Source organism: Pleurodeles waltl, chromosome 2_2 (assembly GCF_031143425.1).
Source record: "Pleurodeles waltl isolate 20211129_DDA chromosome 2_2, aPleWal1.hap1.20221129, whole genome shotgun sequence".
In the NCBI taxonomy this organism is placed as follows: domain Eukaryota; kingdom Metazoa; phylum Chordata; class Amphibia; order Caudata; family Salamandridae; genus Pleurodeles; species Pleurodeles waltl.
Window position 1 is genome coordinate 884,666,508 of NC_090439.1, and position 15,665 is coordinate 884,682,172.

General features: G+C 46.2%; 1 protein-coding gene across 1 annotated transcript in view; it reads left to right on the top strand.

Moving 5' to 3' along the window:
* The first annotated feature begins 591 nt into the window (after positions 1 to 591).
* Positions 592 to 15,665, top strand: part of GRHL2 (grainyhead like transcription factor 2) — a 494,191-nt gene continuing 479,117 nt past the window's right edge. Inside the window, exon 1 of the mRNA XM_069220568.1 lies at positions 592 to 773. Within this exon, the coding sequence (XP_069076669.1) occupies positions 754 to 773 (20 nt within the window). The 5' untranslated portion in view covers positions 592 to 753. The remainder of the gene's footprint in view (positions 774 to 15,665) is intronic.

Genomic DNA, 15,665 nt, shown 5'->3' on the forward strand with positions numbered 1-15,665 from the left:
CTCTCAGGTAACACTGCCGCCGTCGCGGTGAAAAGGTGTGCGTTAACCCAAGCCCAACATGCCCTGCAGGAGCAGGGCGAGGTTGGGAGCAGCCTTCGCTCCCCGGGTCTGCACAGGCAGCGCGGAGTAAAGTGAGACTAATCCCCTAACTGGCCGCCTGCGTCTCCCGCTCCTACCCAACCCACGGGGCCCCGGGCAGCGAGGAAGCGGAGGAGCTCCTGAGCGCGCGGGGTTCTGTACCTGGCCTCTCGTCCAATCAGAGCACCTCGGGGCTGGCGTCTGGCCAATCATTGCGAGCTCCCCGTCGCCTGTGCACAGTGAGTGGAAGAATGTGGCTTCTGTGCACGAAGTACCTGCGGGGAGTCACCTGAATACCCACTGCACTTGTTAACACGAGTAGTGTGAAATGAAAGTGTGAAAAAAGGGAGCTTGAGGGAAGGGACCAGGACTGAGAGACCCCGCTGTCTGGGCAGCACCGGCCTGCACACGCCGCTCAGCGGCAGCTCGCCTGGAAGGTGGGGCCCCTTACCTGTTCCCTCTCCCTCTCTCTCCCCGGCTCTGATTGGGCTGGGAGAACAACAAAATAAAGGAGACGCGAGGGAGGGAGGACGAGGGAGGGGGAAAGAAGACATACCTGTAGCTCGAGTTCTGCCATCTCACACATACACACCTCCACCTGCACAGACCTGAAAGTCCAGTTTCTCCGGCGCAGCAGAGGGAGAAATTCAAGGGGGAGAGGTTACTGGATCAGACATGTCACAGGAGACGGACAAGTAAGTAAGCACCCAGTGGTCGGGGCTGCGCTGGCGGCAGCTGCTCACAGCAGCCCTCTGGACACGGTGCCTGGGAGTCCTGGACCCCGCGCAGCTCTCACCAGACCGGACTGTCCTCTTCGCTGGGGATACCTGCCCCACGCTGTGCTTTTTATTCTTCTCCTCCTCCCAGCGGGCTTTCAAGGGCTGTCGTGTGGCTTTCCTCGGCCAGAGCTGCGCTGGATTTTCTTGAGCGAAGGCCTCCTAGGAGAAATGTCCCGAGCCTTTTGTGTCAGGGCAACAAAGAGCTTTTCTTTGGAACGTAAACGGCCATTTTCCACAACTTGGGTCTCCCACATGGGACGGCGACCCCCTGCTTCTTTTTTTGAAAAGCTGCTTTTGATTTTTTTATGTCCGTGTTTATTCGCATTTGTGAATTCTATTTATGTAGTAAAAATACCGCCCCCAGTGCGATTAAACCTACCAACTGTTAATTGTGGGGTGCATTTTTTTTTAACTCTTTAAAGAATTTCGAAAGTGTATTCTGCAGTGGATAGTTATTGAAAGGTTTGCAGTCTTGCTTCTGTCATTTGGCCTTTTTAGTCATGAAACAAATTCAGCTCAACTCGTCAAATTTACAAGTGTCTTCAGATATAAACATGCTACATTCATACAGCTAAGGTTTCATATTTTTCAAAATAAAACATTTAAATTACTGTGATCACGAACACTTCACATGTACAGTGCTCTGTGTTTTTATTTAACAATTGGGAGTTTTTTGTAGTTGACATATTTTTGCGCTCCAATTTTAATTCTGTACAGAATTCGTTGGTACTTTTAGACTCTGTTGAAGACTTGCTGCTGTTATTTTTCTCACACTTATTGCCTCTTCTAAACATATTGTTGACATTTGCTACCGTGATTACGGGCAGACTCCCTGACGTCTGAAAATTGGTTGCGGTATGAGCTCGGGGCTGCAGACTCATCAATAAGTGCTATTTAAAATTGACATTTTCCTTTTCAATATTTATATGTATGCTGGGATGCCATGAGGTATTGTTACGCACTTCATGACAAGGTGAGATAGTGGTACTATTATTTGTCTGCGAAAATGTTGTGCTTCCGCAAATTTCAGGAAGGTTTCTACCAATAACGCAGCAGTGTTTATTTGTCGTGTTTTTAGCACCAATATATACACCGGCAAAGGGCATTTAAATGTCGGACGGTGAATCTATAAATGTGGCATAGTACAACATACTGTCTTTTAATCCAGTTCATGGCTCCAAGGGTACACTACAGTAGCTGACCACATAGTACTTTCATTTACAAATGATTTTAACCGGCAAATAGATAATATGGAGACTTTGTCTGTTGTAGTTGCTAACTACTGTATTGCTTGGCAGCAGGGTTCGCCTACATACTGCCAGTCGATGTGCCTTGCATGTTACGAATTTGGGAGAATCAATCTCTCTCTCTCTCTCTCTCTCTCTCTCTCTATATATATATATATATATATATATATATATATATATATATATATATATTCAGCACTACATAAACTATTAGCAGCTACATATATATATATATATATATGAACCCAGGCGCTGACACCAACAATGAGAGCATGTCACTTTCCAGACCCATTGCTTGTGAATATCTCTCTCTCTCTCTCTCTCTCTCTGTATATATATATATATATATATATATATATATATATATATATATATATATATATATATATATATATATATATAATACATAATGGGTAAACCTTTACTATGGTCCAATATTGCAGCAGAGTTGTTACAGTGACATAGTGACATTAATAACATCATACGCCATGAGACCAAAGGCTGACTAGTTTGCAAAATGTCGCCATAACCGCGATCTGGCTATATAGGACATTATTGTACTATGTATTTTTTGATATACCATGGTTATTTTTGTGAACTTAGTTTGAAATGGTTGTTTTCTTTAAAGTGCAGTTAACAATGTGCACTGGTCCGAATTAGAATGTTTAGGTTTTATTCACCTTTCAGAAATTATATTTTGCTAAAACAATTGACAATGGTGAGTGCAGTGGATTTATGCATTTCTGTGGTGGCAGCGTTTACTGCATAAATATGGATTTAGCAATTTAGCCCCTTAATATGTCTAGTCTGCAGATTTATTATAATGTTGATTGTAGGTTATATGGATGAAAATAAGGACACCAGAGAATATGCTGCATAATTTGCCTTTTTGCTGCACGGTTCAGAGAACCTTGCAGTATATGTGTTTTTTCTCAGTGGCACATAATCTTAGTAGCCCTATCAACAGTAACACTGCAGAGTTGGTTAGAGGCTGTTGTTCTGATGTTAAAATCCATATTTTACATAGCGTCTTTATTATGCTTCATTTTGTGCGATAAAAGCACCCAACAGCATTTGTATGTGTGTGTGTTTGTGTATGTATAATTGTATACACACACGTTTGCATACATGTGACGGCGGTGAAAATATGGCCCAGTAACACATTATTTAGGGCACCTAAGCTATTAAACACACATTTTTTAGTGTTGCAGAAAGGTCAGATTTGAGTTAAAACAGTACAGCAATACTGGCATGAGAAAAACACTTTTTACTGCCTCCTAGGGAAAGAATCCCCCTGATAGGTGAAGTATCTTTAATGTGATTCTGCCACACTGCTGTCATTTAACTCCTTGCATATCTGTTTTGGTTAATTACCTTTTGCTCAAACAAGTACACATGAAAAACACCATAGGCATAATCTATATATGCAGATGCACAGAGTGTAATGTTCTGTTTATTACCAATGCTGAGGGAGGGATGGGGCATTGTGGCTCACTCGAGGCTTTACCTTTCGTAAGTTATGGCCCATACTCACACTCAACAATGGTAATGCATAGCATGTAACATAAAACACCCTGCACATCTGTGAGTGTGTGTATGTGTGTATAGATAGATAGATAGATAGATAGATAGACACAGTGTTGCCAATACTGAAGCATGCAGGTGCTAGACTGATGTGCATATATATAGTGCTAGTAAGGTATTCGTTCAGGGAATTGTGTGCATATATATATATATATATATATATATATATATATATATATATATATATATATGTATATATATATATATAGTGCTAGTAAGGTATTCGTTCAGGGAATTGTGTGTATATATATATATATATCCGACAAATACCTCAATAGTACTTGAGATTAAAAAAACTTCATGCTTCACCCAAGCTACCTAGCTGCGGCAGCAACACACAGAAGTCCTTCTGTGTGTTGTGGTGAGCATGGGAGGGTCACGGAGAGGGCGGGCTCAGTGTACTGACAGCACAGAGTTGGTGTGTGCGGGTTCGAATCTGAGAGGCGCAGATGCTAGGCAGGGTTTACTGGCAGTGGTTTTATAATACAAGAGCGTGAGTATTTGCACGGAAAAGGACGTGTAGACATGCGTTGCAACACTAGTACTGTTTGAGGATGGTACTGAATGGTCCAGTGTAAGACTGTACTGTGATGCCTCTCTGGAATACCTCAACATGGGGCCATTCTTAGCCCGGCAATAATCCGAGGCGACCTTGTAGAAAAACATGACAGCGCTGGTGTTTTTATAACAATTTTCCAGAATATGCATCCTTCCTTTAAAGGACGCCCTTAGGAGGCAGACTGGTACCACACGTGGATAAATAACCGCGGCCTGTGAAGATGAGGTGGTCGTACTGCAGGCCCGGCTGGTAGTCCTCCTATTCAGATATACATTTTACTTATAGATGCCGCTGTGCAAGAGTGCACCCAGCAAGCAATTATATTTCCTGCAAATGCCTGTGTTTTAGGTGTTTGCGCATAACCGTGGTGTCTCTTCACCTACAGCGTTTAAGGGATGTTTTTAAACATCATGTTGGATACTTCCTGATTTTCGTTGAAAAACATTATTTCCTTTAACAGGCGTTTTGTGAGTGAGTATACTTACTCCTGACAAACAAGTGAAAGCGAAAATGGCAAATAAAACATGTTATTGGAAGAAAATGTACTAAGAACCCTCCACTCCCGCATATTTTAGAGTTTAGAGGTCAAACTGCAAGTTAGTAGCATATGATAGTCTAACTTTTCATCTTCAAATTAAGAAGAAAACACTTGGTTTCACGGGGAGTGATGAGTGCGCTGCATGGAAGATTCCCTGACTTCTCACCTGGTTCATAACTTTATTGACACCTTGTAAACATGAACATTAAAGGCATGAATACATGCATGACCTGGTGGGAGGGGCTCTGTGACCTTCCTAGGGCTCTGCCTCTAACGAGTCATATCCCACCCCCTCCACAGTAGTAAATCACACGGAATTTGACCTTTAGAGGAATATAGTAAATAAGAGACTGCACGCGTATTATTACACTTGTACACTAGTTCCACGGCCACTAGGTGGCAGAACAACAGAACCCACGCATGCACGTCACTTCCGGTTAGGTTACACCTGTCTGTGTAGTGCCCATAGGGCCATCAATATGGCCATTGACTCGGATGGAGGGGCGTAACTCAAGCCCCTGCCTTGCAGAGGGCACACAAACCTTTCAGCTCCCCTCAACCCTTCAGGGGGCCTCTATTTAATCTAGGGCCAATTAACATCTGTGAGATATGTGATAGTAAGGGGTCCCTCTTCACACGCTGCCTGAGGGGCGGGCATCACTTTGCGTTACGCCACCGTCAATTTGGAATATTTACTCCTGCCTCACAGTTCTGTGGGCTCCTGCTGTTAGCAAACAGTATCCTTCAAGTTCAGACTGAGTTGGAGGAGAGGCCCCTGGAGCCCTCAGACACTGTTCGCAGGCCGCTCGGGCACCGGGCCGTGCACAGCCGCACACTCGCCGTGGACAGTGGCCTGCAGTGCGCGTCCAGGAGAAGGCAGAGCCCGTCACAGTGCAGCCGGGATCCTGCTCACACACCTGACACCTGGCATGACTGCAGCTCCCCGCAGGGCCAGATCACTGCCATGCTTCACCCCAAGCAAGCCCGGCCGAAACAAGGAGCTCCCCCCAGGCCTGGCAGGCTGCTGGCATCTGGTCTTTAAATACTTTAAATAAAGAGCTATAATCTTTTTTATCCGGCCAGGGTTCGGGTAGGTAACCCAATCTGTTCCTCTAGTTTCTCTGGCTGCCTGACAGCTCCCATGCTCTCCCTCCCCACCTCCCCCACCCATCCCACACACACGCACTTTCTCTCTCTTCTCTCTCTCTCTCTCTCTCTCTCTCTCTCTCTCTCTCTCTCTCTCTCTCTCTCTCTCTCTCTCTCTCACTCCCCCCCCCCCTCGCCCCCCTTTCCCGGAAGCACGCCTTAGTTCCATATTAGCTTTATTAGATGGCCTGGATTTCATTTTAAGGACTATCAAACATCTGAGTAGGGTAGGCTGACAGAACCAAGCGACGAAAGTGGTCTGGGTGGCAACAAGGAAATACCAGCCCAGGTAAATAAATTGCTCTAAATTCCAGATGATTTACTGTGAATTGCTCAATCACTCTCCATTGTAAACAGCTGAGTTAAACCGCTAGGTATCCTGAGAGCTCTTCGTGAACATCATACACTTTTGGTGTATAAAGTGCTATTTTTTCAAACGCGCAATTTTATTAATACTATGTGTACAAATATAAATAAATGTGTCATCTGAGAGATGTGCCTTTTAACATGTGTGCAGTGTTGCACATCAATGAAATGGAACTTCGTACAGATGGGCTCTTTTTTTCACTCACAAGATGTTACAATATTCAAAACAAACATAGATGTGAAGCTACAAAATCCAGTGCCTAGATAAAACGTGGTTTGTTACAAAAACATAATTAATGGTTGGTTTAAACAGTGGTCGAAGTACATTAAAAAAAAGTATGTGAACTGATGCTACATGCAATGGGGAGGGGTCAGTGAGAGTAGGGGCGGGGCCCAAGGTGTGGGTTAAAAATACGAGAAGTTCTGTACTTTTTTTGGTCTTTCACTGTCAGGTAGCTACATATAAAACAACATACAGTCTAAATGAAAAATAAATAAAAAAGTTATTATTATGGGAAATACACTATAGTACATTATGAAACCTCTATTAGTTAATGCACTGCAGAGGTCTGTGTGTAACCGGAGAGCCACAGAATTAAAACTTGGTTGGTGCAGTGGAGCATAGTGATGTGTATTTTTAGTGCAACGAGGTCAGAGCCTGTACAATATGTAAGTCATTATTTTAAACTTGCATTACACACAGTTTAATATAGACTGCTACAAAATTCACAAAAAGGTTTAAGATAAAATGGTGCTTCCAAAATATAGATTTTCGTAATAGCCAGACGGTACATAATGCATTTTTTTTACATAACTATCCCTTCAACACATCTTCGGGGTAGTAAGTGCTATATAAATAAAATTTCAATTAAAAGCACACTTCACAGCTCAGTTGTTAACTCTTTGCACTACCACTCAAAAATAAATCTTTGTCATGCAAAGCTTTGAGTGATTTGATCAATTAAAGCCCTACCAGCTCCCAAGCATCCTTTACATTTGCAGATTAGCTTAAACATTTGCAGATTAACTTGCAGCGCACATTGCATTTCTTTGAGAGAAGCAGGAACCCTGGCAGAGAGCCTTGTTTAGCTGTCTGCTATGCTTTGGTTTCACAGCACAGGAGACTCACTGCATGAAACTCCAGCTGAGGCACATTAAAAATATCGGAATTAACTGTTCCGGAACGGTTGTCTTTTTACACAAAGTAGGGGAATGGTTTTTCATAAATCAGAAAAGTAGGGGCACGTCATGCCCCTCTGACCCCGTCCACTTTGGCCACTGGGTTCAAACGGTAATTGGACCTCGCAAAGAAGGTGTGAGAGCTTGCACTGTACTTGTGTGAAGTAAGGTCAGGTGAGTAGCTTCAGGGGGGGTGTTTAGGGTGTTAGACCCTTCTCTTAAATGTATTGTGGGATAAATCATTGGGTACAGGTGCCTCATGGAGAGGTTTTTGTCAGATTTTACCAGAAGATTTTACACACACAGACAAAAACGCATACACACACGCTTTCCCACTCTCTGTTTGGAAAGTCATCAAAATGTTGGTTATTTCACCAAATAATGCATTTTCTCGCACTTGATATCCCTACCAATCCACATTTCTCTCCCTTTCCACTGCTTCTGCGTGCCGTATAATACATTTTACCATTGTAAGGAAATGCCTCCTTGGCATGGTTGCCCCCTGACTTTTTGCCTTTGCTGATGCTATGTTTACAATTGAAAGTGTGCTGAGGCCTGCTAACCAGGCCCCAGCACCAGTGTTCTTTCCCTAACCTGTACTGTTGTATCCACAATTGGCAGACCCTGGCATCCAGATAAGTCCCTTGTAACTGGTACTTCTAGTACCAAGGGCCCTGATGCCAAGGAAGGTCTCTAAGGGCTGCAGCATGTCTTATGCCACCCTGGAGACCTCTCACTCAGCACAGACACACTGCTTGCCAGCTTGTGTGTGCTAGTGAGGACAAAACTAGTAAGTCGACATGGCACTCCCCTCAGGGTGCCATGCCAGCCTCTCACTGCCTATGCAGTATAGGTAAGACACCCCTCTAGCAGGCCTTACAGCCCTAAGGAAGGGTGCACTATACCATAGGTGAGGGTACCAGTGCATGAGCATGGTACCCCTACAGTGTCTAAACAAAACCTTAGACATTGTAAGTGCAGGGTAGCCATAAGAGTATATGGTCTGGGAGTTTGTCAAACACGAACTCCACAGCACCATAATGGCTACACTGAAAACTGGGAAGTTTGGTATCAAACTTCTCAGCACAATAAATGCACACTGATGCCAGTGTACATTTTATTGCACAATACACCCCAGAGGGCACCTTAGAGGTGCCCCCTGAAACTTAACCGACTATCTGTATAGGCTGACTAGTTCCAGCAGCCTGCCACACTAGAGACATGTTGCTGGCCCCATGGGGAGAGTGCCTTTGTCACTCTGAGGCCAGTAACAAAGCCTGCACTGGGTGGAGATGCTAACACCTCCCCCAGGCAGGAGCTGTGACACCTGGCGGTGAGCCTCAAAGGCTCACCCCTTTGTCACAGCCCAGCAGGGCACTATAGCTTAGTGGAGTTGCCCACCCCCTCCGGCCACGGCCCCCACTTTTGGCGGCAAGGCTGGAGGGAACAAAGAAAGCAACAAGGAGGAGTCACTGGCCAGTCAGGACAGCCCCTAAGGTGTCCTGAGCTGAGGTGACTCTAACTTTTAGAAATCCTCCATCTTGCAGATGGAGGATTCCCCCAATAGGGTTAGGATTGTTACCCCCTCCCCTTGGGAGGAGGCACAAAGAGGGTGTACCCACCCTCAGGGCTAGTAGCCATTGGCTACTAACCCCCCAGACCTAAACACGCCCTTAAATTTAGTATTTAAGGGCTACCCTGAACCCTAGAAAATTAGATTCCTGCAACAACAAGAAGAAGGACTGCCTAGCTGAAAACCCCTGCAGAGGAAGACCAGAAGACAACAACTGCCTTGGCTCCAGAAACTCACCGGCCTGCCTCCTGCCTTCCAAAGAACTCTGCTCCAGCGACGCCTTCCAAAGGGACCAGCGACCTCTGAATCCTCTGAGGACTGCCCTGCTTCGACGACGACAAGAAACTCCTGAGGACAGCGGACCTGCTCCAAAAAGACTGCAACTTTACCCAAAGGAGCAGCTTTAAAGAACCCTGCAATCTCCCCGCAAGAAGCGTGAGACTTGCAACACTGCACCCGGCGACCCCGACTCGGCTGGTGGAGACCCAACACCTCAGGGAGGACCCCCGGACTACTCTACGACTGTGAGTACCAAAACCTGTCCCCCCTGAGCCCCCACAGCGCCGCCTGCAGAGGGAATCCCGAGGCTTCCCCTGACCGCGACTCTCTGAAACCTAAGTCCCGACGCCTGGAAAAGACCCTGCACCCGCAGCCCCCAGGACCTGAAGGACCGGACTTTCACTGCAGAAGTGACCCCCGGGAGTCTCTCTCCCTTGCCCAAGTGGAGGTTTCCCCGAGGAAGCCCCCCCCTTGCCTGCCTGCAGCGCTGAAGAGATCCCTTGATCTCTCATTGACTTACCTTGCGAACCCGACGCTTGTTCTAACACTGCACCCGGCCGCCCCCGCGCCGCTGAGGGTGAAATTTCTGTGTGGGCTTGTGTCCCCCCCGGTGCCCTACCAAACCCCCCTGGTCTGCCCTCCGAAGACGCGGGTACTTACCTGCAAGCAGACCGGAACCGGGGCACCCCCTTCTCTCCATTATAGCCTATGCGTTTTGGGCACCACTTTGAACTCTGCACCTGACCGGCCCTGAGCTGCGGGTGTGGTAACTTTGGGGTTGCTCTGAACCCCCAACGGTGGGCTACCTTGGACCAAGAACTGAACCCTGTAAGTGTCTTACTTACCTGGTAAAACTAACAAAAACTTACCTCCCCCAGGAACTGTGAAAATTGCACTGTGTCCACTTTTAAAATAGCTATTTGTGAATAACTTGAAAAGTATACATGCAATTGAAATGATTCAAAGTTCCTAATGTACTTACCTGCAATACCTTTCAAACAAGATATTACATGTTAAATTTGAACCTGTGGTTCCTAAAATAAACTAAGAAAAGATATTTTTCTATACAAAACCTATTGGCTGGATTTGTCTCTGAGTGTGTGTACCTCATTTATTGTCTATGTGTATGTACAACAAATGCTTAACACTACTCCTTGGATAAGCCTACTGCTCGACCACACTACCACAAAATAGAGCATTAGTATTATCTCTTTTTACCACTATTTTACCTCTAAGGGGAACCCTTGGACTCTGTGCATGCTATTCCTTACTTTGAAATAGCACATACAGAGCCAACTTCCTACATTGGTGGATCAGCGGTGGGGTACAAGACTTTGCATTTGCTGGACTACTCAGCCAATACCTGATCACACGACAAATTCCAAAATTGTCATTAGAAATTGATTTTTGCAATTTGAAAAGTTTTCTAAATTCTTAAAAGACCTGCTAGGGCCTTGTGTTAGATCCTGTTTAGCATTTCTTTTAGAGTTTAAAAGTTTGTAAAAGTTTGAATTAGATTCTAGAACCAGTTTTAGATTCTTAAAAAGTATTCCAACTTTTAGAAGCAAAATGTCTAGCACAGATGTGACTGTGGTGGAACTCGACACCACACCTTGCCTCCATCTACAGATGAGAGAGCTAAGGTCACTCTGTAAACTAAAGAAAATAGCAATGGGCCCCAAACCTACCAAAGTACAGCTCCAGGAGCTTTTGGCAGAGTTTGAAAAGGCCAACCCCTCTGAGGATGGCAACTCAGAGGATGAAGATAGTGATTTGGAGGGAAATTCCCCCCCTCCAGTCCTACTTAGGGAGAGCAGGGCTTCTCAAGCCCTTACTCCACAAATAATAGTCAGAGATGCTGGTTCCCTCACAGGAGGGACCAACAACTCTGAAATCACTGAGGATAACTCCAGTGAAGAGGACATCCAGTTAGCCAGGATGGCCAAAAGATTGGCTTTGGAAAGACAGATCCTAGCCATAGAGAGGGAAAGACAAGAGATGGGCCTAGGACCCATCAATGGTGGCAGCAACATAAATAGGGTCAGAGATTCTCCTGACATGTTGAAAATCCCTAAAGGGATTGTAACTAAATATGAAGATGGTGATGACATCACCAAATGGTTCACAGCTTTTGAGAGGGCTTGTGTAACCAGAAAAGTGAACAGATCTCACTGGGGTGCTCTCCTTTGGGAAATGTTCACAGGAAAGTGTAGGGATAGACTCCTCACACTCTCTGGAAAAGATGCAGAATCTTATGACCTCATGAAGGGTACCCTGATTGAGGGCTTTGGATTCTCCACTGAGGAGTATAGGATTAGATTCAGGGGGGCTCAAAAATCCTCGAGCCAGACCTGGGTTGACTTTGTAGACTACTCAGTAAAAACACTAGATGGTTGGATTCAAGGCAGTGGTGTAAGTAATTATGATGGGCTGTACAATTTATTTGTGAAAGAACACCTGTTAAGTAATTGTTTCAATGATAAACTGCATCAGCATCTGGTAGACCTAGGACCAATTTCTCCCCAAGAATTGGGAAAGAAGGCGGACCATTGGGTCAAGACAAGGGTGTCCAAAACTTCCACAGGGGGTGACCAAAAGAAAGGGGTCACAAAACCTCCCCAGGGGAAAGGTGGTGAGACAGCCAAAAATAAAAATAGTAAAGAGTCTTCTACAGGCCCCCAAAAACCTGCACAGGAGGGTGGGCCCAGAGCCTCTTCACAAAACAATCCTGGGTACAAGGGTAAAAACTTTGATCCCAAAAAGGCCTGGTGTCGAAACTGTAGTCAGTCTGGACACCAAACTGGAGACAAGGCCTGTCCCAAGAAAAGTTCCACTCCAAACTCCAATCCAGGTAACACTGGAATGGCTAGTCTCCAAGTGGGATCAACAGTGTGCCCAGAGCAAATCAGGGTCCACACTGAAGCTACTCTAGTCTCTGAGGGTGGGGTGGATTTAGCCACACTAGCTGCCTGGCCTCCTAACATGCAAAAATACAGGCAGCAGCTCTTTATTAATGGGACAAGTGTAGAGGGCCTGAGGGATACAGGTGCCAGTGTCACCATGGTGACAGAGAAACTGGTTTCCCCTGGCCAATACCTGACTGGAAAAACTTATACAGTCACCAACGCTGACAATCAGACTAAAGCACATCCCATGGCAATGGTAACTTTAGAATGGGGAGGGGTCAATGGCCTGAAACAGGTGGTGGTCTCCTCAAACATCCCAGTAGACTGTCTGCTTGGAAATGACCTGGAGTCCTCAGCATGGGCTGAGGTAGAACTAAAAACCCATGCAGCCATGCTGGGTATCCCTGAACTGGTGTGTGTAAAAACAAGAGCACAATGCAAGGCACAGGGTGAAAAAGTAGAGCTGGAGTCTGGAAAAATGGCCCAGCCTACCAAGAGAAAAGGAAAGTCAGTTGGGAAACCAACTGCAACACAGTCAGAAAAAGAGAACCTCTCTTCTCAGGAAGAAGTTCTGCCCTCTGAGGGAACTGAGCCTTTGGAGCTTGAACCTTATCAGGTTGAGCTCTTAGGCCCAGGGGGACCCTCAAGGGAGGAGCTGTGTAAGGGACAAGAAACCTGTCCCTCTCTTGAAGGCCTTAGGCAGCAAGCTGCTGAAGAGTCCAAGGGCAAGAAAAATGGAACACATAGGGTCTATTGGGAAGATGGACTCCTGTACACTGAGGCCAGAGACCCCAAACCTGGTGCCACTAGGAGAGTGGTAGTGCCTCAGTCGTTCAGAGAGTTTATTCTGACCTTAGCCCATGATATTCCCCTTGCTGGGCATTTGGGACAAACCAAGACGTGGGAGAGGTTAGTCAACCACTTCTACTGGCCCAATATGTCCCAGAAGGTTAAGGAGTTTTGCCTCTCCTGCCCCACCTGTCAATCCAGTGGTAAGACAGGTGGGCACCCAAAGGCCCCCCTCATTCCACTTCCAGTGGTGGGGGTCCCCTTTGAAAGAGTGGGTGTGGACATAGTTGGTCCACTAGAACCTCCCACAGCCTCAGGAAATATGTATATCCTAGTAGTAGTGGATCATGCTACTAGGTATCCTGAAGCTATTCCCCTTAGGTCGACTACTGCCCCTGCAGTAGCCAAGGCCCTCATTGGTATCTTTACCAGAGTGGGTTTCCCTAAGGAGGTGGTGTCTGACAGAGGTACCAACTTCATGTCAGCATACCTAAAACACATGTGGAATGAGTGTGGAGTGACTTACAAATTCACTACACCATACCATCCACAAACTAATGGCTTAGTTGAGAGATTCAACAAGACATTAAAAGGCATGATCATGGGGCTCCCAGAAAAACTCAAAAGGAGATGGGATGTCCTCTTGCCATGTCTGCTTTTTGCTTACAGAGAGGTGCCACAGAAGGGAGTAGGATTCTCACCCTTTGAACTTCTGTTTGGTCACCCTGTAAGGGGACCACTTGCTCTTGTTAAAGAAGGCTGGGAGAGACCTCTTCATGAGCCTAAACAAGACATAGTGGACTATGTACTTGGCCTTCGCTCTAGAATGGCAGAGTACATGGAAAAGGCAACCAAAAACCTTGAGGCCAGCCAACAGCTCCAGAAGTTTTGGTATGACCAAAAGGCTGCACTGGTTGAGTTCCAGCCAGGGCAGAAAGTCTGGGTTCTAGAGCCTGTGGCTCCCAGGGCACTCCAGGACAAATGGAGTGGCCCTTACCCAGTGCTAGAAAGGAAGAGTCAGGTCACCTACCTGGTGGACCTGGGCACAAGCAGGAGCCCCAAGAGGGTGATCCATGTGAACCGCCTTAAGCTCTTCCATGACAGGGCTGATGTAAATCTGTTGATGGTAACAGATGAGGATCAGGAGGCAGAGAGTGAACCTCTCCCTGATCTTCTATCATCAGACCCAAAAGATGGCTCAGTAGATGGGGTGATCTACTCAGACACCCTCTCTGGCCAACAGCAAGCTGATTGTAGGAGAGTCCTACAACAGTTTCCTGAACTCTTCTCCTTAACCCCTGGTCAGACACACCTGTGTACCCATGATGTGGACACAGGAGACAGCATGCCTGTCAAAAACAAAATCTTTAGACAGTCTGACCATGTTAAGGAAAGCATCAAGGTGGAAGTCCACAAGATGCTGGAATTGGGAGTAATTGAGCGCTCTGACAGCCCCTGGGCTAGCCCAGTGGTCTTAGTCCCCAAACCTCACACCAAAGATGGAAAGAAAGAGATGAGGTTTTGTGTGGACTACAGAGGGCTCAACTCTGTCACCAAGACAGATGCTCATCCAATCCCTAGAGCTGATGAGCACATAGACAAATTAGGTGCTGCCAAATTCTTAAGTACCTTTGACTTGACAGCAGGGTACTGGCAAATTAAAAATGGCACCTGGAGCAAAAGAGAAAACAGCATTCTCCACACCTGATGGGCATTATCAGTTTACTGTTATGCCCTTTGGTTTAAAGAATGCCCCTGCCACCTTCCAAAGGTTGGTGAATCAAGTCCTTGCTGGCTTGGAGTCCTTTAGCACAGCTTATCTTGATGATATTGCTGTCTTTAGCTCCACCTGGCAGGATCACCTGGTCCACCTGAAGAAGGTCTTGAAGGCTCTGCAATCTGCAGGCCTCTCTATCAAGGCATCCAAATGCCAGATAGGGCAGGGAACTGTGGTTTACTTGGGCCACCTTGTAGGTGGAGGCCAAGTTCAGCCACTCCAACCCAAGATCCAGACTATTCTGGACTGGGTAGCTCCAAAAACCCAGACTCAAGTCAGGGCATTCCTTGGCTTGACTGGGTATTACAGGAGGTTTGTGAAGGGATATGGATCCATTGTGACAGCCCTCACTGAACTCACCTCCAAGAAAATGCCCAAGAAAGTGAACTGGACTGTGGAATGCCAACAGGCCTTTGACACCCTGAAACAAGCAATGTGCTCAGCACCAGTTCTAAAAGCTCCAGATTATTCTAAGCAGTTCATTGTGCAGACAGATGCCTCTGAACATGGGATAGGGGCAGTTTTGTCCCAAACAAATGATGATGGCCTTGACCAGCCTGTTGCTTTCATTAGCAGGAGGTTACTCCCCAGGGAGCAGCGTTGGAGTGCCATTGAGAGGGAGGCCTTTGCTGTGGTTTGGTCCCTGAAGAAGCTGAGACCATACCTCTTTGGGACTCACTTCCTAGTTCAAACTGACCACAGATCTCTCAAATGGCTGATGCAAATGAAAGGTGAAAATCCTAAACTGTTGAGGTGGTCCATCTCCCTACAGGGAATGGACTTTATAGTGGAACACAGACCTGGGACTGCCCATGCCAATGCAGATGGCCTTTCCAGGTTCTTCCACTTAGAAAATGAAGACTCT